This window comes from Diabrotica virgifera, chromosome 7 (assembly GCF_917563875.1).
Source record: "Diabrotica virgifera virgifera chromosome 7, PGI_DIABVI_V3a".
In the NCBI taxonomy this organism is placed as follows: domain Eukaryota; kingdom Metazoa; phylum Arthropoda; class Insecta; order Coleoptera; family Chrysomelidae; genus Diabrotica; species Diabrotica virgifera.
The window spans coordinates 239,668,697-239,691,138 of NC_065449.1; the positions used below are offsets into that span (position 1 = coordinate 239,668,697).

The window sequence follows — 22,442 nt, forward strand, 5'->3', positions numbered from 1 at the left end:
TTGATCGTAGCAGTTCTGAGCTAGCACTTGGGTTGCAACTAGTGCTTCCCTGGTACCCAGGCCTTTTCGAAATCCAAATTGTGAGCAACCAATAACCTTATCGCATTTTGTGGAGATTCTGTAGTGAAGAACTTTGAGGAATATTTTTAAAGAATAGCTCATCAGACTTATTAGTCGGTGCTCTTGACACTTTGTTGCGTTGTTCTTTTTTGGCAAAGGGATAAAGGTAGATACAAGCCATTGGACAGGGAATTTTCCTTTTTTATAGATTTGGTTGAAAAATCTTTGGAGTATCGTAATTCCCTCTTCATCTAACAATCTGAGTAACTCAACAGGAATTTTATCAGGTCCAACTGCTTTCCCGTCTTTCGAGGTATTTATTGCTCTAGAAATAACACTATAATAAAAAGTGCTGTAGAAGGAAAATGATGTATTTATATTCTGATGGATGAGGGGTTAAATATACTTCTCATTTCTTCCTAAAATAAATTAGTCATTAACTTTTTTGCAGAATATCTCGCTTAGTTTGCATGTAATCGACAATTAGTATTGCTCATTTTCAAGCTCAAAGGTCATTTCAAGCACTACAAAAGTTATTAGTATCATTTTACACCTAAAATCGACAGTTTCTCTGTTATTTCAAGTTGAATACACCGATTTGAGCATGAAGCAAAAAAACAAACTCTTCTTACCTACCATATCCCTCTTTGTATTTTAACTAGAAGATTTATTAAGGAACGAATCTCTTTGGTTGTTTTATAACCTATAAGGTACATATTCGCAAAAATCCGTCCGAAAAGGTGTCATTTTTCAATGAAAATGGCCAATTTTCAACCACGAATAATTCAAAAATATTTAGTTTTCTAAAAGTAATCATAGAACAGTTTTTGCTTAAAATTAGGTTCTCTAGCCTTTTCCGTGGCTTTTTAACAAAAACATTTTTCACCCCCGAGAAGGGGTGGGAACCACCCCCAAGCGCACATCGGCATAGGGTAGACTTTGTTTCTTGAGCTATTCGCTACTTACTGTGAAAATATCAAGAAAATCGATGTAGTAGGATGGAATTCGGAGCCAAATACCCTCATTGACTGCCCTATTAAGCTTAGATAATAAAAGCATAAATTTGGTAATCCAAAAGAAATTTATTGAAATATTTCATGACTAGCGAACAGTATTTTAGAATACATACTAAATACAGCAGAAAGGCAACGACAGAACAAAAACAAAGTACATACTTTAACAAGTAATTTGGAGGAAGTAGTAAAGGAAGTCATAAAAAGGCACTGGGAATATATGTATATTACACAGAGTAAATTGTATGTACTATTTTCTGTTTACGTTATATATTATGGATATTCCCGTCTTCTTTTATGAGTAATAAATTTCTAATAGACTCATTAAAATATGCTTTTCAAATTGCCAATACGTTAATAACAGTGCAAAATACAAACTGTGTGTATTCAATATTTTTTCTTTACAAAAATAACATCCGGTATTAGTAAACGTTGCAATTATCTCAGAACAATGATTCTAAAAGGATTTCTTAAACTTGAAGAAATTCTAAAGACTGTAATTCATTGTGACATTTTATTACTACACACTGACTACAAAAGAGATAAAAAAGCCAATTTTATGCTATTATAATAAAACGTCTGTGTTGAGTATTTGTTAAAGCCGTGAAAGTTTCTGTTCCATTTCTAATATGTCCTAGAAAACTATAAAAAGTAACATGTCTTCTAAAAGTATGTTAAAATAAACATCTTTAGAAATCTTAAATCATCCTTTATTTTGAAGTTTTGATTAAATACTTGGAAAACCCACAGGAAAGAAGTGCGAGAATAGAGAGATGGTGGTGGTGGTGGAAGTTCAATAAAAAAGAAGAAAAAATTATATAAGCAGTGGCAAAAATAGGTCCGAGACATATTTTCAAACCTATACGGCCACAGAAAGCGAGAGTAGCAGTAGCAAAAGCTAAAGCAGAATCGTATACGAATCTATATGATCAACTTGATAGCGGGGGTGAAGCAAAATATACATATAGTGCAGTCACTGAAGGTTTTCACCTCCGATTTCGTTGAACCTCTATAGATTTTCATGAAAATTGGTGAGCAGTTAGAGGATACCTCAAGGAACAAAGGTGACATGATGTCAACTTGCGCTTTTACCCTGGGGGTGGATGCCAGCCCTTTTCTGAGGTGAAAATTATTTTATTAAAAATAATATCATAAATCGATAGAGGAACAAATTCTGAGCAAAATTTGTTTTATTAAGTTATTAACATAAATCAATACTTTTTGAGTTATTAAAGATCAAAAATTTTACTTTTTCGTAAAAAAATGCATGTTTTAAAGCTGTTTTTCACGTATAACTCAAAAACTATTAGCTTTTACAGAAAAATTATTCTTACCAAAATTGAAGACAATAAAAAATTGAATACAATATTCACTCAAAGTACTAAACTAATGTTAATTCAAAGTGAGTTATGGGTAATTGAATGTATATTTTTTCGATGAGTACTTTCGATTTGATAAAATATACCTGCTAAACACTTATCAAAGTACTTCAGAATACCTAACAAATGAGCTCCCGATGAAGTTAATACCATCAAAATTAAGCAAGTTATGATGAAACTAAAAGAACCCTTTCTAATTTTTTAGGAAAAAGTGAAAAATAAAACATACGCCATTTCCACAAAAATTAAAATTTATAGTAATCCTTACAAAAATTTCTTTGTATTGGCATAAGTAATGATTGTAACAATTTTCACCGGTTTAGAATGCATATTTTTGAAAAAAAGATATAATTTAAAAATATCAGAATTTTTTAAATTATCGCCATTTTCATTTTCTTTTGAAAATAGCTATAAAAATACTCAATATACGTAAAAAATGGTGAATAACCAAATTTTAGTTTTTTCGATATCAAATAATATACCTTTTTTACCATTTCTGTAAGGTAAAAAATAACCGAGATAGAAACGTTTAAAGCTTAAATTTTGCTGCGAGAACCATGTAACCGTGGCCATTTAATCTTTGATTTTTAAAAAAGTAAGGGGTTTAAAAGATTAAGTTCAACGCGCTTTAATAGCCTTTGGAATTACCTTTCAAACCGTTGTGAACCTGATATCTTAAAAATTAACAGAGTTGTTAAAAAAACGATAACATTTTTTTGGAAAAAATTTTAAAAGATAAAGTTTAAAAAAATTTTTGGAGCATAAATTTTAATGCTATTAACTTGTTCGGTATCTCATTTGATAGATGTTTCTAAGTACTTTCACAAATGTTTAATAAGTTTATGTTATAAAATGAATCATTTTCTCGTAATTTAAGCTTAAATACTTAGATTTAGGTACTCGTCGAAAAAAATATGCATTCAATTACCTATAACTCACCTTTAGTTAATATTAAAAGGTTTTTTAGTAAGGAGTTTATTTAATTTTTTATTAGCTTCAATTTTGGTAATAATAACTTTTTTGTAAAATCTTATTTTTTTTGAGTTATCTATGAAAAATCGGTTAAAAACATGCATTTTTCTTACGAAAAATTAAAATTTTTGATCTTTAATAACTCAAAAAGTTTTGATTTATTTTAATAACTATTTGGGGAGCAGTGTCTTGTGCATACTGTGCCATAGGCTGCTGTCAGATACACGAAAATAGCCCATGTTATTTGATGTATTAAGTTTTTATTTGAAGATCTCTTCACTGTATTCTGTTAGTGCGAGGACTTGACCGGTACAATATTTGCGAGGTCTGAATCTTCCTTGTTGTGGGATGAGATGCGTGTCGACATTTTTTTTTTCGATTCTGATGTGGATGAGTCTCTCGTATAGCTTGAAAAAGTGACATACCATGGAAATAGGTCTGTAGCTAATGATATTGAATAGGTCCTTATCTGGTTTTAAAAAGACAATTTCCTGGGCATTCCCCGTTACTTACTGTATGCTGATAATATAGTATAGTGATGAAAGGCATTTATAACAAAAACTGGAACAGTAGACAAGCTGTAGTAGGGCAAAAATAAAGTATTTGAAATGTACCTTTACAGATGCACACATCAGTGTGAAAATAAACTTTACAGTTCCGTTTATTAAAAAAAAGTGTATTCATTGGAGAAACAAATATTAAATAGAAACTGTGAATCGGTCACTGCTCGCTCATTCACGAAACTGTAAACGGCGATCGGGATGTATATTAAATAGAAACTGTGAATCAGATGATTATTATCCTAATTAAGTTCCTCCACTCATTTAGTGTATTTTATATGGATGACATTTGTTCTTCTCAAAATGGCTTGGACTTTTTCTCGTCTGAAAATGGCTTGGGCTCTAGTCCGGTTGATTTCAGATACAGCTACTAGTTGTCTCGTACTTAATATGGAATCTAGGTGAACATGTCCTAACACTGCAACTTCACTACATTCATTAACTACAGGCCTTTCAGTTTTCCGCTTATTAGTACCTACACTTTTTTGAAATTTTTTACTCCAAATCATATTTCCTATTGACATATGTATCTTGATGTCCCTCATTAAATTGCTGATCTGTCAAATTGGCACATTTATTGTTCATAAAATACAACGAAATAATATATACCCATTCCGGACTGGAATAAACCATGGTAATTTTTCAAAGGCTACACATTAATCATTACAACTGGTATTTACAATTTCATTTACTTAGTGTGACAAATGTGACAAAAAACAAAAAAGCAACAATAATCGAATGTACCGGTAAAATGTGTCCCCATTTAATAAAAAATTAACGTATTGCTGTGGTGTTTAAAACTAGTAATAATTAAAATTAATAATATCACGCCATATAGTAATCGTTTCTAAGAAATCGATAATTAATCAATTAAAATTATTGAAGAATTATCGGTAAGGTAAAAGGAAGTTTTTAATGATCTTACAGAAAACAGCGACATTCTACACGTAATCATTGATAATATCTTAAGTGAGTACCATTAATGAGATATATTATTATACAACTTTTGTAGAAGAATTTTAAGATAAAACAATTGATAGATTTTCCATTTATCATATAAGTATCATTTCGTGCAGTGTCACTTTGTTTTATGTAAAATTCGTTCCAATACGTCTACTTTCTGTTGTTCCTTCTGATTATATTTAAGAATTGCTATTTTACAAAATGTTTAATATGTTAGCTATTCCATTCTCGAGCTTTTTCTTAAGCTGCTATTTTTTCTATGCTGTACTTCCCGTTTGGGTTTTATTTCTTCTTCCGATATTAGTTGGAATATGTCGTACTTTTGATTTTTACGTTAGCTATCAATATATTAATACTATAGCTATCGCAAAAAGAACCTGTCGACGATCAAGATGAAATAGTCATCCCATCATCACCTAGAAAAATAAGTGAGCTTATCAGGAAATGCTCAACGAGAAAATACCTTATTAAGATGAAGTAACAAACAGGACTGAGATATATTTCAGCGAAAGTAATAATAATCAGGCTCTTCCTAAACCGAATCAAGGAAGCCTACGTAATCATGATACGCAGAACTAAGGGCCAATTAGCTTACTTCCAACAGTCAGACAGATAGCCGAGAGACCCCAAGCTAAATACTTAGGAGTCATAATAATATAATGGACCAACGTTTAGCGTTTACACTATACGTGAATGCGACTGTCCATAAGTAAGACATAGTCGGATCCACAGTCAGAGGATTTGTAAGAAAAAGAAGCAAATTAGCAATAAAAACAAAATTATGACTCATAAATAGCACCATAATACCTATAATAACGAATACACCTCTTACATGAAGGCAGAAAAAATAAAGTAAAAATGAGACAAAAGAAATAAAAAAATGGCTATAGAAGAAATAAGTAAAATAAAGTGTAGATAGCTATAAGGAAATTATTGGAAAAAAACTAATTATGTCTCTTAAAATTATCTCACTACAACTAGTAGTAGGGAAGGCTTGGATGCTAAATTTGCAGTTATTACTAATAAAGCGTCATGGGGACTTATTGGGTTGTGAAGATTAGGTCTTAAATCCAAAAAAGTTAGGTTTTTCATTTTAATGGGGATTTTTTATTTTTTAATTTAATTTTAACATTTCCAAAAATCGTTTTCCTATTATAACGCAATCTATCCATAATTCGAAAGAATGTCTCGAATAACAGTTACTTATTTTTATGTAACGAATCCAAATGTGTAATAAAAAGTGAGGGTTCCTATTTAAGATTTTAAAGTAACCCCACACTCCCTTCCGTGGTGGGACGTGTTTGGTGTCAGTTGATAAATTTTTGAAAAATATTAAACACGTATTTTTAAGTTTTTCCATCTGATGTTCATTTCGCCAAATATCGCGGGGTTAATATTTAAAATTTTAATTTTACTCCCCCCCCCCCCCATCCCTTCGTGGAGGTCGTGTTGGGTGTCATTCGATAATATATTGCGAATAAATATTCGCATTTTTGTGAAACTTTGTGACTCGCCCGTTTCCTTACGCGCAACTCAGATCCTCAGATTTTTGAAATGTAGGTACTGAGTTTTTCTAAGGATATATTTTTTTTGGACTGCCCCAACGCACGCCTTTGTATTAAGAGTCCATTATATGGTAGGGGTACATTTACAGGGTACAAGGTTTCTCCCCATGTGATCCGACGTGATCGAATAACGAGCAAAATCCCTGCTTGGGCACCCCTACCATAATCTCCGTATCAAAGATTCATTGATTACTTTATTTTCCTGCACATTTAAAAATCCCATAATCTAACGTTTGGATCTAATATTTACATCGCTAAATTCCACATAATCTTGATTATTCTACCGGAAAGAACTTATCATACGATTTCGTGGCCAAAATATGTTTATTTGCCTAATCAGATAAAACAGAATGAATACTGAATACTATAATCACCCAATTTTACAAATGTCTTTGTTAGAAGTAGGTATTTATTATGTCTCTTTTCTAAGAATTTTATTTTATAATCTTTTCGCATTCGAGATAGAAATGAAAATTTTGAAACTACATTATCTAAATCTAAACTATACAGCACGGACCGGACGCGGGCGGCCCAAACAAGAAATAATGAATTTTATTAGAAAAATTAATTAAAATTCTTCATAAAAGGTATATATTTATATTAACCTTTAACTACCCGAGCATCAAGTTATAACATAACTACACGCGAGGCGTACTTTAGTATACGCCACAAGAAAATACACTTAAAAACAGCGGATTTGTTTATTTTTTTTAGGGCCGTACGTTTGGAAAAAAAGCCTCAAAAAATAGAGTTATATCAATTTTTATTTAAAAGTGAAAATACACAAATTAATTCTGTGACAAGTTGTCAAAACCAAACTCTCAATTAATGGCTACCACGACGACGATATTGGTTTCCTTGACGACGATTCAAAACCATTGTAATTGTCTACTGATCTGACTTTTAATATGTTAAAATAATTTTATTTCATCGAATTATCGGGCTAATTTCATTAAAACATGAAGACAATAAGACAAATTTGAAATAAATTAGTAAATAATATCTAAATATTAGTTTATTGCATCTATTATAATATATTAGAAGGTATTTTACTTTCCCGCACGCCGTACGGGAAAATTTAGTTTCACGCACGTCGTGCGGATAAGTGCCACTTTCGGAAACGAAATGCATGCGTGAAAGTGGCTCTTTTAGCACGGCCGTAGAAAAAATATATTTTGTGCCATTATGATTAAAAAACAATTGAAAGATGTACTTATATTACTACTTATATTACTATAATCGTGGCGTATATTGTCCACCACCGGAAACAACAAATAATAAACTGTAAATTACGATCTTCCCAGAACGCCGATTATAACGAAACTAAAATCGATTGTAAAGCACATTCCAGTGATAGGTTAGATAGATAAACAAGGTCAAAAATTAAATTTTTAAATATATTTGCAATAGAATTCTTATATCTGGCGTACAAAATACGCCAGCGCGTATAGTTAAAGGTTAAAGAAAACTCTTTCGGGTTACGTAACAGAACGTTTTGGGAATATCAGTTCTACCATCAGTGCTGCTTACAGGTAGGTATACATGATTAAGGCTGCACCTACATTGGATCCGTATTTCTCCGATCCCATCCGATCCGATCCGACGTCGGCCGACGTCGGATTAAAAAATAAACCCATGGTATTCAATGGATGCGCCTACATTGGATCCACATTTCTTCGATTTCTCCGATATCGACCGACGTCGAACTGCTTCTCTGCTGTAGCTTCTCCTATCAATCACCCGATATCCCGATAGGTGCAGCATAAGCCACCAAAATATCTGGGTGAAAATCCTTTAAATGGTATAAAGTCACATTTTTGTATAAAATATGTGACGTTCGAGCTTTTCCTTGATTTTACAGAGTCGATAAGAAGGGAGTTGGGTATGTAAAGTCGGGAAGACCGGAATGACTTCAACACAGGGAAAAAATGCTCCTGGAAAAAATTCAAAAGAAAATTGAGTGAAAGGCACAATGTGGACAGGTAGATTACTGCAGGATTCGGAGGACTATTTGAGATCGACTTAGATCAGTCAGTAGAGAAATGTGGAAGAAAAGAGGAGACTGAAGGTGAATTTTGGAAGAGGCTAAAACCCACTACGGGTTTTAGCACGAGAATGATGATGGTTTAGTTTTTGAATTTTGTGTCATCATGGTTCTTGTAGCTGCCTTGTAGATTACTGATTTGGTTCCAATGGCAATGTTTTTTACTATATTTTATCTTTACTATGTATTGTAATTTGTAAACAAAGAAAAATATCTCCTAACGGATAACCATACGTCAACTTCCTGCTTCAAAACATATGTCATAGTCCTGTCGCCAGGGGGGGTACAACGGCCTCGTTAATTCAGATGGACTTACCCAAGTTTTTTTTATGTATTTTGACCCGTAGAACACGAATTTTTTGGGTAACAGTTGATCCGGATGTCGATAAGATTGTTATAGACCAAGAACTTGAGGAATCAAATAACAGCGATTTTTGGCAAAACAAAACAATATTTTGTATTTTTTGGGTCATTTTAAGCAAAAAATATTTCTACAAGTTTTTTAGTAGGATGCACAGTTTTCGAGATAAACGCGGTTGAACTTTCAAAAAATCGAAAAACTGCAATTTTTAAACCCGAATAACTTTTGATTAAAAAATAAAATAGCAATTCTGCTTAGCGCCTTTGAAAGTTCAAGTCAAATTATGTCGGTTTTGATTATTTGCATTGCTAAAAATTTATTGTGTTATTGTTAAACAAAGCTACAAACAACTAGTGCGTGAGTGATGTTTCTATGATTTATCATTTAAAATCGAACGAGTAGGTAGAATAGGTACTAGTGCAATCAAGACTATTTCTACGTTACATGCGTTAAAACGAATGTAAAAGCACGGGAAACCCTACGTGTTTATAGCTTTGTTAAACAATAAAAAAATAAATTTTTACCAATGCAAATAATCAAAACCGATATAATTTGACTTAAACTTTCAAATACGGTAAGCAGACTTGCTATTTTATTTTTTAATCAAAAGTTATTCGGGTTCAAAAATTGCAATTTTTCGATTTTTTTAAAGTTCAACCGCGTTTATCTCGAAAACTGTGCATCCTACGAAAAAACTTGTAGAAATATTTTTTACTTAAAATGGCCCAAAAAATACAAAATATTGTTTTGTTTTGCCAAAAATCGCTGTTATTTGATTCCTCAAGTTCTTGGTCTATAACAATCTTATCGACATCCGGATCAACTGTTACCCAAAAAATTCGTGTTCTACGGGTCAAAATACATAAAAAAAACTTGAGTAAGTCCATCTGAATTAACGAGGCCGTTGTACCCCCCCTGGCGACAGGACTATCATGTTTGAGCGGTTTTTCCAAAAATAAAAATTTTGAACTATTAATTATTTAAATGAAATACTCATTTATTACTTAGAAATTATTGTATTGTGTTCTACCTAAATAGTAGCATTATTTGTTTCTTACCGAACACTTGAAAATGGAAGATTACGTAAGTTGAACATGTTTATTGTGATTAATTTTACTATAGTGCTGTTCTGTGTTATTAAAAATTTGGAAAAATCTTTTAGAATCTGGCTTTAGTTAAATTGAAAGATTTTTCTGTTAAAGTTTTATTTAAGTCTATTTTTAGCACACTTTGCAATTCATTCTCTCTGCATTAAGATACAATGCAAACTGCTGCAAAGTACTTTCATCATATTTTGGTATTCCATCTTCTTTGGTAATTTTTTGATATCTCTTTGTTATTTCCAGCATCGATACAACATGTCATTTCTTTATTCAACATGTCTGACCGATTTTATTGCTACCCGTAATTTCAAAGCTGTACGAGAAGCTTTTGCTGAAAAGGTTGAAACCTCTCATAGATGCTAAGGCTCTAATTCCATCACACCAGTTTGGGTTTCGAGAAAGTCATTCAACTATCGACCAAGTCCATAGAATAACGGATATAATAGAGAGGTCGCTGGAAGGAAAGAAAGTTTGCTTTGCTGTCTTCCTCGACGTGGCGCAAGCTTTTGATAAGGTATGGCACGAAGGACTTAAGTACAAATTAAGCAGGACTTTGCCAAGACAATACACAGAATTATTGGAATCTTATATATCAGAGAGAGTTTTTAGGGTTAAGCAAGAAGAAGCCTACTCCGAACTAATGGAAATAAATGCAGGAGTACCACAAGGTAGTGTGATAGGACCGGTCCTATACATATTCTACACTAGTGATATCCATGAAGTAGATCATAACACAATAGCTACCTTTGCTTGTGACACTGTCGTCTTAGCCGTAGGTGAAGACCATGAAGAAGCAGCAAAAAAACTACAAATATCTGTTAACAGACTTAACAAGTGGACTACACGCTGGCGAATTAAATTAAACGAAGTGAAGTCAGTGCATACAAATTTTACAAACAAGAAAAATCAATACATTCCTGTTAACGTAAATAATTGGAAAAGACTTGCCGTTTTGACCAACGTAAATAATATTCAGATACCATATGCCGATACCGCCAAGTATTTTGGTATTACACTAGACGCTAGGCTACGCTGGAGGCCCATGTTAAAAAGAAACGATAACAGCTTAACATGAAGTATAAGAAAATGTATTGGCTATTGGGAAGACAATCCACTCTCTCGATCTACATATGGCATCCAGCTATGGGGCTGCGCTAGTAATACAACTATAATTATCATTCAACGATTCCAAAACAAAGTGCCAAGGAGCATTGTCAACGTTCCATGGTACTATAGGAACAGTGACCTCCATAGGGACCTAGACATGGATACTGTTAACAAGACCATAGAAAAATTTGCCAAGAATCACGAACAACGATTTCTTCAACACGTCAATGTTGAGGCCATCCAGTTCCTCGACAACACGGATCTAGCTAAAAGACTCAAGAGGAAGAAACCCTTCGAGTTAGTTAAGTGAAAAATAGTGCACGGTGCAAGTGATGGTACAAGTTAACATTTTTGCAATATATTAACAGAACCTAAGGGGTACTATTGAGTTTGCCCTTAGTCTTAAGTTTTTTAGTAGTAATTTAGGTTAGAAATAGGTTGCTCATTAATCACATTATTTGATCAGATTGTCGAGCCACTTATAATGAGGATTATTTATGAGATATATGTACAGTATTCTACGTGATTTGCAAGTTTCTGCTGTACTAGTAGGGCCCTCAACTCTCAACCCCTTCTTTGGCTCTGGTTTCTTTGGCAACACCACAGTAGAAAATTAAGTACATAGTTATCTAACATAACTTGGTCGTTTCACTTTTTCTATGTCCCTGGAAGTGAGCAGATATCAAACATTCTTCTCTTTTTAAGTTCTTTGGTTATTTCTTGTTCTCTTATGGTTATTGATTTTACGTTCCGATTGTCGATTCGAAGAATATTCTTCATTTTCCTTTTGCTCGCATTGGTCATCACCGCTGAATATGTCCTGTTCCAAGGCATAACCCTCTTTCTACGATTATTATGTGAAGATAAGATCATAAAAGCATTACGATTAAATTTGGACTTAGTAGGAGGGTCTATTAGTTTACATCTTTTATTATTATGTAATACTTTTTGACAGTATTATAGTGTTGATTATTTTGTTATGATATATAGAGCTTATCTGGCTTTTTATTAAAGTTAACTACGTCTCAGCAAAACAAAATACTTGATAGTAATAAAGTATAATCTGCTTTGATAAAACTAATCAATTTTATAATACTACAATAGTTAATAAATCTTTATGCAATGCAACAAAAAAAAAGCGTTTAAAAATATATTATTTAATATACTTTCGGTATATGTATTCTCGAATGTTTAAGCTTTTAAAAATGATTGTCTCTTTATCAGGATATTCCCTTAGGCATTATCGATATTTTGAACTGTCATGTATACATACATTATGTACAGGATTACAGTTGAGTCCGCGAGTCTTTACCCGTGCGTCATTAATACCTGAAGAGATAAAACCCATACTTTTTATCTAGCATCATTCTCTTCCACGCATGAAACTCATGACAAACCAGCTGCCGGTTGTTATTAATTAACAACACATGTTATTTTTATGAACCATCTAGACTCAGTGCATTGAAAAGAGATAGGTACAAAAAAAGACGATTCGGTATGTTTTCATATTTTAAGCACAATTTGTTTGACGTTTCTGCTTTATAGGGCTTTTCATTCACAGTCATTTGTTTCGAGCTTCTGTCATGTGTCACATAATATTAATATATCTACGTCATACGTTATTGGTAATACCAATGATACAAATCACAGACGTATGTCGTAGATATATTAATATTATGTGACACATGACAGAAGCTCGAAACAAATGACAATCGATGAAAAGCCCTATTTACTTTTGTGGCTGTCAGTCAGTTGAATTTTTTGCGGTTTTTGTCGAATTTTTGCGTTTTGAAGTTTCTTTATATTACACAAACAGTTGTTTTCACAACTAATTTTATATTGGGCTTTGAAATTTTAAGGTAAATAATTATATTTTGGCAATTAATATTTAAAACATACAAAGCTAACGTCATTCACACAGTAAAGAAATGATTGTGTTTAGATTTCCGTCAAAGTGAATAAGATAACAAAAATAAAATATGTTATTGAATTTTTTTATAAATTGTTTATTTATTTATAAATCAATAATAATAAAAGAATTTATTAAGCTACTTCAAATGTAGCTGTAATTCTGCACAAAAATTTTGAAGCAAAACTTACATTTGACATTATATATATTTGATAACGTCAAATTTTATAATAAAACCCGTAATCGGAACAGTAGCCACATTTACTGTCAGTTGGTTGTTGCGTCAAATAGCTTTCCGACTTATTTCGTATGCTTTAAATGATGACGCACGGGTAAAGACTCGCGGACTCAACTGTATTCACTATATTTTGACCCCCCCTCTAAACTGCTTTATTTACAGAATTAGAAAAAAATGTAAGATACAAAAGTTATTCGATTTTTAAATTATGATTTTTTGACATATATATCATACTAGTGACGTCATCCATCTGGGCGTGATGACGTAATTGACTATTTTTTTAAATGAGAATAGGGGTCGTGTGATACCTCATTCGAATGGTTATTGAATTCTCTATTTAGTAATATAAACATTAAGATAATTATTTATACAGGGTGTCCAAAAAACATTTTTTTGAATTAAATTAACTGACACAAAAAGAAGAATGTATGTAATTTATTTAATTCAAATTATCTTCTACTGCTGTTGCACATTTATTGCACAAATAAACATTGCTTCTTGCTTAAATTCAATGTTCAAACTGTCAAGAGGCAGATGGGTGGCAGCTTGAACATTGAATTTAAGTGAAAAGTCATGTTTATTTGTTCAATAAATATTTATTTCTGTTTTCTGACAGCAGTAGATTGTTTTTTGAATTAAATATTTTACGCAAATTCTTCTTTTTGTGTCAATAAATTTGATTAAAAAATTTTTTTTGGACACCCTGTATAAATAATTATCTTAATGTTTACATTAATGAATAGAGAATTGAATAACCTTTCAAATGAGCTAGCACACGACTCCTATTCTCATTTAAAAAAAATAGTCGATTACGTCATCACGCCCAGATGGATGACGTCACTGGTATTTTACATTTTTTTTAATTCTGTAAATAAAGCAGTTTACTCTTCTCTCTCAGTTTCTGTAAATAAAGCTCAAAATATAGTGAATAACCCTGTACATAAAGCAAATAATATGCGTTGTTTGGATTAGATAAAGTCAATAAGATATATTGCTTGATACGCCAATGGACAAGAGATTGAGGCATCAAAGGCCAGAATATCTCTTCAGGACGAAATATTGTAACGTTTTTACTTAATTTATTAATGAATTTAAACACTTAATTTATTTAGCTTTTATTTTAATTTATTTGCCTTATTTTTAACTTATTTATACTAAACTAATTACACTAAAACATAATTGATATAACACATTTATTAAATTTCTTAATTACCTAAACCACGTACAATCAATTCCGAGTTATCATTCGAAACTTTTCGATACTATTTATAAACTCAGACTTAATGGATGATTTAAAATTATTGTATTTATATATTCCGACTCTGTCTTTCTAATAGAAAGATCCAGTAATTCCTTCAGACCACGCGGCGTCACTCGATCATTCTATGCGCTTCGGTAGTTGATAGATTGGTCAGGGCTGGCCTCCGTGTGGCTGGAAATCGTGAAGATATTTTGTTATTTTTCCACATTTTATTTATATGTTTAATCTTCAATACCTCCTAACATTTCTCTTCCCTTGTTACAGAAAGAAGACAAAATGGAATCCTGGTTAGTCGATGTTAAGAGAGTCCACATCCCCCGACCAAAATTCGGCAGCGGCTCCCGCTGTGGCTACAGTTACCCCACAGAACCTCCAAAAGACTACATCAACGAAGACGCCAGAGACGACTTCAAATACAAAGGTTCACCGGCGAATATGAACAAAGCCACCGAAGACATCAGAAGGGCGCTGCAGAAATTGTAATGAATACACGATGGTTAATATTTTCCGTATTGCCATCAACCCCGAATTGTACATATCTGCCTTCTATTCCTAGTAACTAGTAATAGAGATTATTTGTTTTTAAGATAGAATAAACGTTATCAAAAACGTTCTGTACAATTACATGTACATATGTGAAATTATTATAGTAATTTCAGAGTTTGTGGACTGTATTCGAGGGCGTGGTCCAAAAAAATTGGGAGAGGTAATTAAATGTTATACAGAAAATAGCATATCATGTTCATAAAAAAGGCTTAACCATATAGCAGTTATTTCACTCGAAATACTCAGATAAATAGGTTTCTCGCTCTAAACTCAGGAGAACAACACTTATGTTCCCTTCGGAGACCAAAGAGAGGGAGTTTTTCGTTTACAGTGTCTAAGAAAACGTCTGTATTTCTAACGAAGTGGGGCAGGATGGGGAGTACTAGGAATTATTATTCAGAGTTGGTCTAAGTAATTATTTAAAACTGAGTGTGAAACTTATCGAAATGATACAGGGAAAAATATAATATTATTTTTCACATGTGAAAAATTAAAAAAAAACACTTTTTGAGCTATTTTAACAGCAACCGTCTATTTAACCCCTATAATAATGACTACAAAAGCGTATAAACATATAAAAATGATAAAAAACAGTGGCCCAAAAGACCAGATACCGTTTAGTTCATCTTAAAAACAGATACCGTTTATAGATTTAGTTTTTTTCTGCTAAATAGATACTAAGACTTAACTTGGTGGTGTAGCTAAAAAGGATTTTACAGTATTTCCAGTTTTGTTTTAAAACTTTTTATTATTCGAATATTTTCCTTTTGAAAATACGCCACTGGATTATTTTATATATTTTTTAATCTATTCAATATATGAATAAGTATATTTACTTATTTAATTTATTACAGTTTTTAATAAAATACGTAAAGAACATTTTAACGTAACACAGATGAACCATCCTTTATATGTATGAAAAAAATCAGTAGAAATATTGTAATGAATATTTTAAAATATGTATATAAACGAACCAATATTGTAAAACTTACCAGATTTTGAGTTAAAAAAATATGAATTTCGAATTAAAAATTATTTATATAGGTATTTTCGTTTATTTATATTTTTCCAATAGACTTATGTTAATCTAGTAATTTTAGTGAGGATAAGCCAGAGTTTTACTTTAAAATTAAGTTATATGACGTCTCGAAATATAAAACATTTGTAAATGAATGTTTTGTATTTTGGGCACGAATTTTAAAATAAAATTGTGGCTTATTTCCACCGCAAAAGAAAAGAATTAGGAAAGACCACCTAAAGAAATAAATTAAAGATGTTGCTTAATATGACCACCTTGTCTTTGAAAACAAAAATCCACTCTGAATGGAAATTCATCTGAGACTTTTCTAATTGTTTCCGGACAAATTAGTGCTGTGCTACCTCGTCTGTAATTTTGTCTTTTAGTTCATGGATAGTCTGTGGTTTATTTAACTTTGCTTTTTAAATAATCCCTTAAAAAAATAATCTAGAGCTTTCAAATCCAGGGATCTTTCTGGCCATCCGATAGCCCCTCTTCTTAAAATGCAACAATTTGGAAATATAGGCGAGAAACTCACGAACTCCTTGAAGATAATGTAAAGGTGCTCCATCTTTTTGAAACCAAATTGATCTATACACGAAATAATGATTTATATCATCAGGAAACGCAGTCTGGCTAATTCTGGAATAAAGTCCAATTCTAAAAATGCCCAGAATTCTTCACATGTTATGGCTCTATCCCATAAATAAGGTCCAATAATGGTATTATTCATAATTACTGCCCACATATTGAATTTGTCGATACTGCGTATGTGCCTTCACCATCCAATGCAGATTTTCATCTAACCAGTTTCTGCAGTTTTGTTTATTGATCGTGCCATTTAAATGAAAAGTAGCCTCATTAGTAAAAAGGATTTGGTTAAAAAATTAGAATTAGTTATAAATCTATTTAACATTGTGTCAGAGAACTCCATTCTGAGATTTTCTACTTCGTATTTCGCCATTTCCTTTCGAAGGTTAGCGATCCAAATGGCAATTGTAGCTTTGGAAACTGCTGCACGAAAAATTTCTGCTGATGAGCGGTCAAACCATCTTCTCAGGTCTTTCAGCCACGAGTTCTGGCATCTTCCTACTGATCTATCGCCCTGTACTGTACCTTCCAATATGATTTGAAGTAGTTCATATCTTTCCCCTCTCAACACATGATCCAAGTACTGTACTTTTCGTTCTTTGATTATTCTTAGTAATTCTTTGTATTTGTTCATGCGCCTTAGTAGGTACTTCATTGTTAGAAATTTTGTACTCATGGAATTCTCAGCATAAGTTTGTATATATACATCACTAAGGCATCTATTATCTTTTCTCTTTCAGAGTCTATTGTCCAACTTTCACAGCCTTACAGCAAGACAGAAAACACATAACATCTGATCATTCGGATTCTGAGCTCCAGCTCCAGACTAAACCTGATCTTGTAAAACATGTTTACAAGTTCATGAGTGTTTTCCTCGCTTGTTCGATTCTTGTTGATTCTAAAATCTGGATCGTCTTCATTCAGTTACTGAGCTTTCACTGTGTCACATCTTTATATTTTAATACTTTAAGCGCACACTGCATAATTTTCAATCAAAGATTTTCAATCAAAGATTGCGTTTTTCCCTTGATAAAATACAAAGAAAAACATTCCACGTATTCTTTAAGATAAACTAAATTTGTGTACTTCGAAATGTTAATTATATTTATTGAAACAATTAATTTAATCCTACAGTAAAGCCTCCACGTCCATAAACTATTATATCAGAAGATTCATCTACGTTTATATAAATCGATAGGCCTCTCCGTACATACACCTATGTATACACATCAACCAAAGCCTATTATGTTTAGAGACATGCATGCATCAATAACTTGCAAATGCTTAGTTAGTATCAGTAAAGCTCGTCCTCTCTGATCAGAATCGATGGAATTATTGGAATACTTCGCATACAGTCTCAAGTTACGTAGTTACCCGCAAATTATAATAGTAAGTAGGGAGTATATCTCTCCGTTGGTCAGCATCGGACGATTTCTTGGACAATTTATTGCTCTGTGGTTAAATACAGTTGAGTACATGGTTCTTTACTGGTGCCTCATCATTTAAAGCATACGAAATAAGTCGGGAATTTACTACACGCAACGGCAGGTGACAGAAAGTGGCTACTGCTCCGATCACGAACTATATTATAAAATTTGACGTGATCAAATAAATAGGATGTAAAATGTTATATTTGCTTTAAAATTTTGGTGCAGAATTACAGCTGCATTTGAAGCATCTTAAAAAATTATTTTAATATCATTAGTGATTAATCTAATCTAAAAAATCTAAAAGAATATTTTCTTTTTGTCATTTGTTTTACTTTTGCGGAAACTACTAAAGATCATCGTCAAGTTGAGGCTACAGTAACGCGTCAAAAAAAAACGGAAAGCGCGGTCCAAGATTGCGGCTTTAATTTTGAATATTTTGTCGAGATATTTGGCACACATATCCGTAATATAGTAAAGAATGGCTGTACAGAGCCCAATTTCAGAAATATGTTAGTATGTGGAAATTACTCTATAACTAAAGACAATATTAAAAAAACGAGCCTGTACCGCCATTAAGAAGAACAAAAAAATACACTTTCTTCAAATAAACTTTTTCATCTCATGCCTAGATTTTGTGTCACTTTGAAATTACTAAAATGTTTTATCTCTAACAAGAAATCGAACATATTATAACTAATAACTGATTAGGCAACATACAGAAATAATCACTGTCGTTTTGACAAACCTGCATTAGATTTCTAAGTGTAATAGCCGTTGTATTTTGGTTTATTTTTATAAATATTTATTTACTTATAATAAAATTGTTATCTATTACTTCCATTTAGCGCAACTATGAGTACAATGTCACAATATTCAAGTTATGTCAAATAATCCCAACGCACTGTTGCCAAAGTTTCGCAGAACTTTCGAAAAAGTTATCTCCCGAAGTTATATTGATGACGCGCTACTAACTGTTGGCTCTTAAGAGGAAACAGTAGCGATCAACAGGTAGCGAAAACGCGTTCCAAGATTGCGGCTGTAATTTTGAATATTTTTTTCGAGATATTTGGCACACGTATTCGTAATATAATAAAGAATGGCGGTACAGAGCCCAATTTGAAAAATATATTAATATGTGGAAATTACTCTGTAATTAAATACAATTTAAAAAAATCGAGCCTGTACCGCCATTAAGAAGAACAAAAAAATACACTTTCTTCAAATAAACTTTTTTATCCGATGCCTAGATTTTGTGTCATTTTGGAACTACTAATAAAATAAAAAATTTTAGTAGTTCCAAAATGGCACAAAATCTAGTCATCGGCTAAAAAAGTTTATTTGAAGAAAGTGTATTTTTTTGTTCTTCTTAATGGCGATAGAGGCTCGTTTTTTTAATATTGTATTTAATTACAGAGTAATTTCCGCATATTAATATATTTTTCAAATTGGGCCCTGTACCGCCATTCTTTATTATATTACGAATACGTGTGCAAGGTTTGTTCCAACATGAACTTTTGGACGGTCCAGAAACCGTCACGAAACTACTTGTACCGTTTGTTGTGCGCATGTTCGTAATTGTATCGCCCAGTTATCGTCCCATGACGGTAATCATATATTTGTCATTTTTGTTGGTGACAGCTTGTGTGCTTTTAGTCGATCAAAGGCTCAAAAACTTTAAAGAATTAAATCCTAGTGCGCAAGTCAGTCCAACCAGCACATTATGCATTTGCCCGATTACTGAAATGATCATCACGAAACAGTCACCGAAAGATCACAATTCTTGTTGGAACAGTGGGAAGAACGATCCGATGACGATCATATTTTTGTTGGAACGGATTTTGTTTACTGCGCAGAAGCGTTACCGTTTCGTGACGGTTCTCGGCCGTGTTGGAACAAATCTATAATCTATGAAAGACATTTCCCTAATTTACTAATTTCTACGTTTTTTAGATTCTTGCCAAAACATCCATGACAACATGTATTTTTTATGTGGTTCATCTTTTAATTTGTAATCAAGAGCTGTAATGAATTATTAGTAGATACTTTTTATTATATCTTATTACTTATTGTAACAGTTTTATTAATGTAGATTGATCTTATTTTTAAATAAGATTGTAGAGATATTATGTACATATACCTGTGATATATTTCAGTAAAGTGTTTTTTTATCCCAAATATCCCAAAGGGTTTAGAAAACGTTTTTAATACATACAATACAAGAGTCTAATAATTGATTGTATCCCTTGTAAAGTAAGAGGAGTAGTTGGAGAGAGTAATTGATAGACGGATACGTGAAGAAACTGAAATATCCGATAATGAGTTAGACTGTATGCAAGACAGATTAACAAAAGATGCAATTTGGATTATGAGGCATTTGATAGAAAAATACCCTAATAAAAAAAATTAAAACGCTCCTATGGTATTCATTGATTTTAAAAAAGCATATGATAAAGTTCCTCAAGAGATTATATGGTGGGCACTCAATAAGAAAGGAGTCATCGGTGAATATGTAAAGATTATGAGATAGGGAAAAATAAAAATAGACGGTTTCGTTTTGATTCAATTCGAGTCTCTTACCCTCTGACTCGAGTTTCTAGACATACCCGCTATCAAAGAGGCTTTGTAAGAAGACTGAATGAATTAAAACTTACCGACTGTGACTTAGAACATGTGTGGGAGAGACTGATAAATTTCTTGTGAAAGTGGGATTGCACCAAGGCTACAAAATTGAATGTTGACGGTTAAAAAGAAAGAGGAACAACGAATGTATGTGGCAGAAATTAGTATATTTAGATGGATAAATGCAGTGACAAAAACAGAATAAAATAAGGCGCTCAAAGCAATAGTGGCCTAAGCTACAAATTGAGTATTTTTAGATTAATATATCAATACAAGTAATTGGACTTCGCAAGTCCTAGGTTTTCACTCAAAGTAATCGAAAGCAGTGGCGGCCCGTGAGGTAGTACCATAGAGCCATGGCACTACCTTGCTAACTATCCATAAACATATTTTTTATCTTCAAAACTTTTTAATTCCTATTAATTTTTTTGTGTGTATTTCTTTTGATCTTCATAAATTATATAAAATATGGCAACTATGGGCGCAATACAATCCCTGCCGACAGCGGAGAGTATTCGACAGGAGAATCTCCTTCGCGCCGAAGTCAGTACTGGCACGAGTAAAGAGAGAAAGATTTTACGAGCATTATATGTAAGTGACAGAGAAAGAGCTATATTGGACTATTAGTATATACCTTAACATTAGAATCTCTGTGCCAGGCACGAGGGTATGAAGCCAGGTCTATTTATTTTGAGTTTCTTTACGTGCTGGTTTGTCGCTTTTATTATGTATATTTTCTGTTAAAAAGTTTTTGTATTTATAATTAAACTTTTGGTGCATCATGATCGTGGGTATTTTGATAATATTTTGATTATTTCTTAAGTTTAATTTATTAATTGACAATAAAGATTAGTATTTTAAAAATTTTTTTGGTGGTTTTTCGCTAGAAAAAAAAAACTACAAATGTTATAAGGTGTTGTGGAGCTTTCGAGTTAGCTTTAAGAGGTCACGACGAAAAAGAAAATCCAGAAAATAGAGGCATATTATAAGGAGCTGGTCAATTTTAGCGCCGAATTAGACAACGACTTAAAGGTTCATATTATTCAAAGTACTAGATCTTTCAAAGGTCTACCTTCTCCGGACATTTAGTTGCTTCTAATTTATTTATGTCGGAGAAGTTTTCTGCTTATAAGCATCAGTTCTCCGAATCATTTCTTAATGAACCATGGAGACAATTTTAATTTTTAAGCAAAACTCGGTTTAAAACTGAATTAGAAGTAGGTACTGTATTAGCGAGACGAATTAAGTACTACCTCTGGGGCTGTTTCGCTATCGGTTTTATTGTAGAGGGAAGGTTCAAAAAGCACATTTGAAGAAACTATTAAATTTTTAAGTATTTTAGTTACCATTCCTATATCAACATCTGAAGCAGAACGCTGTTTTTCGATGTTTACATCGAAACCTATTGCTTTAGGTATGCTATCTGCAGAAAAGCATTTTGTAAATTGTATTGATAATTTTAATTATAAAGTCATTGAAAACTTTGCAACCAAAAAATAGAAGAATGAACTTCATATATCGTAAACTTTAAAAGTGACATTACAAAAATTTGTGCATGTGTGTGAATAATGAAATAGTATTATTTTTATAAATTGGTAAATAGAGACTAAATCGTAATAACAATTTTCAAGCACTATCAGCAGTAAATGCTGGTGGTAGGTTAAGAGGTTTTTATTATTAATTAATTTACGGAACTGTTTTGA

General features: G+C 32.3%; 1 protein-coding gene across 1 annotated transcript; it reads left to right on the forward strand.

Moving 5' to 3' along the window:
* Nucleotides 1-9,920: 9,920 nt before the first annotated feature.
* Nucleotides 9,921-16,128, forward strand: LOC114328193 (uncharacterized). Its single transcript, XM_028276982.2, has 2 exons — nt 9,921-10,000; nt 14,800-16,128. The coding sequence occupies exons 1-2, from the start codon at nt 9,989-9,991 to the stop codon at nt 15,016-15,018; spliced, it is 231 nt and encodes a 76-aa protein (XP_028132783.1). The 5' UTR covers nt 9,921-9,988; the 3' UTR covers nt 15,019-16,128.
* The last annotated feature ends 6,314 nt before the right edge of the window (nt 16,129-22,442 follow it).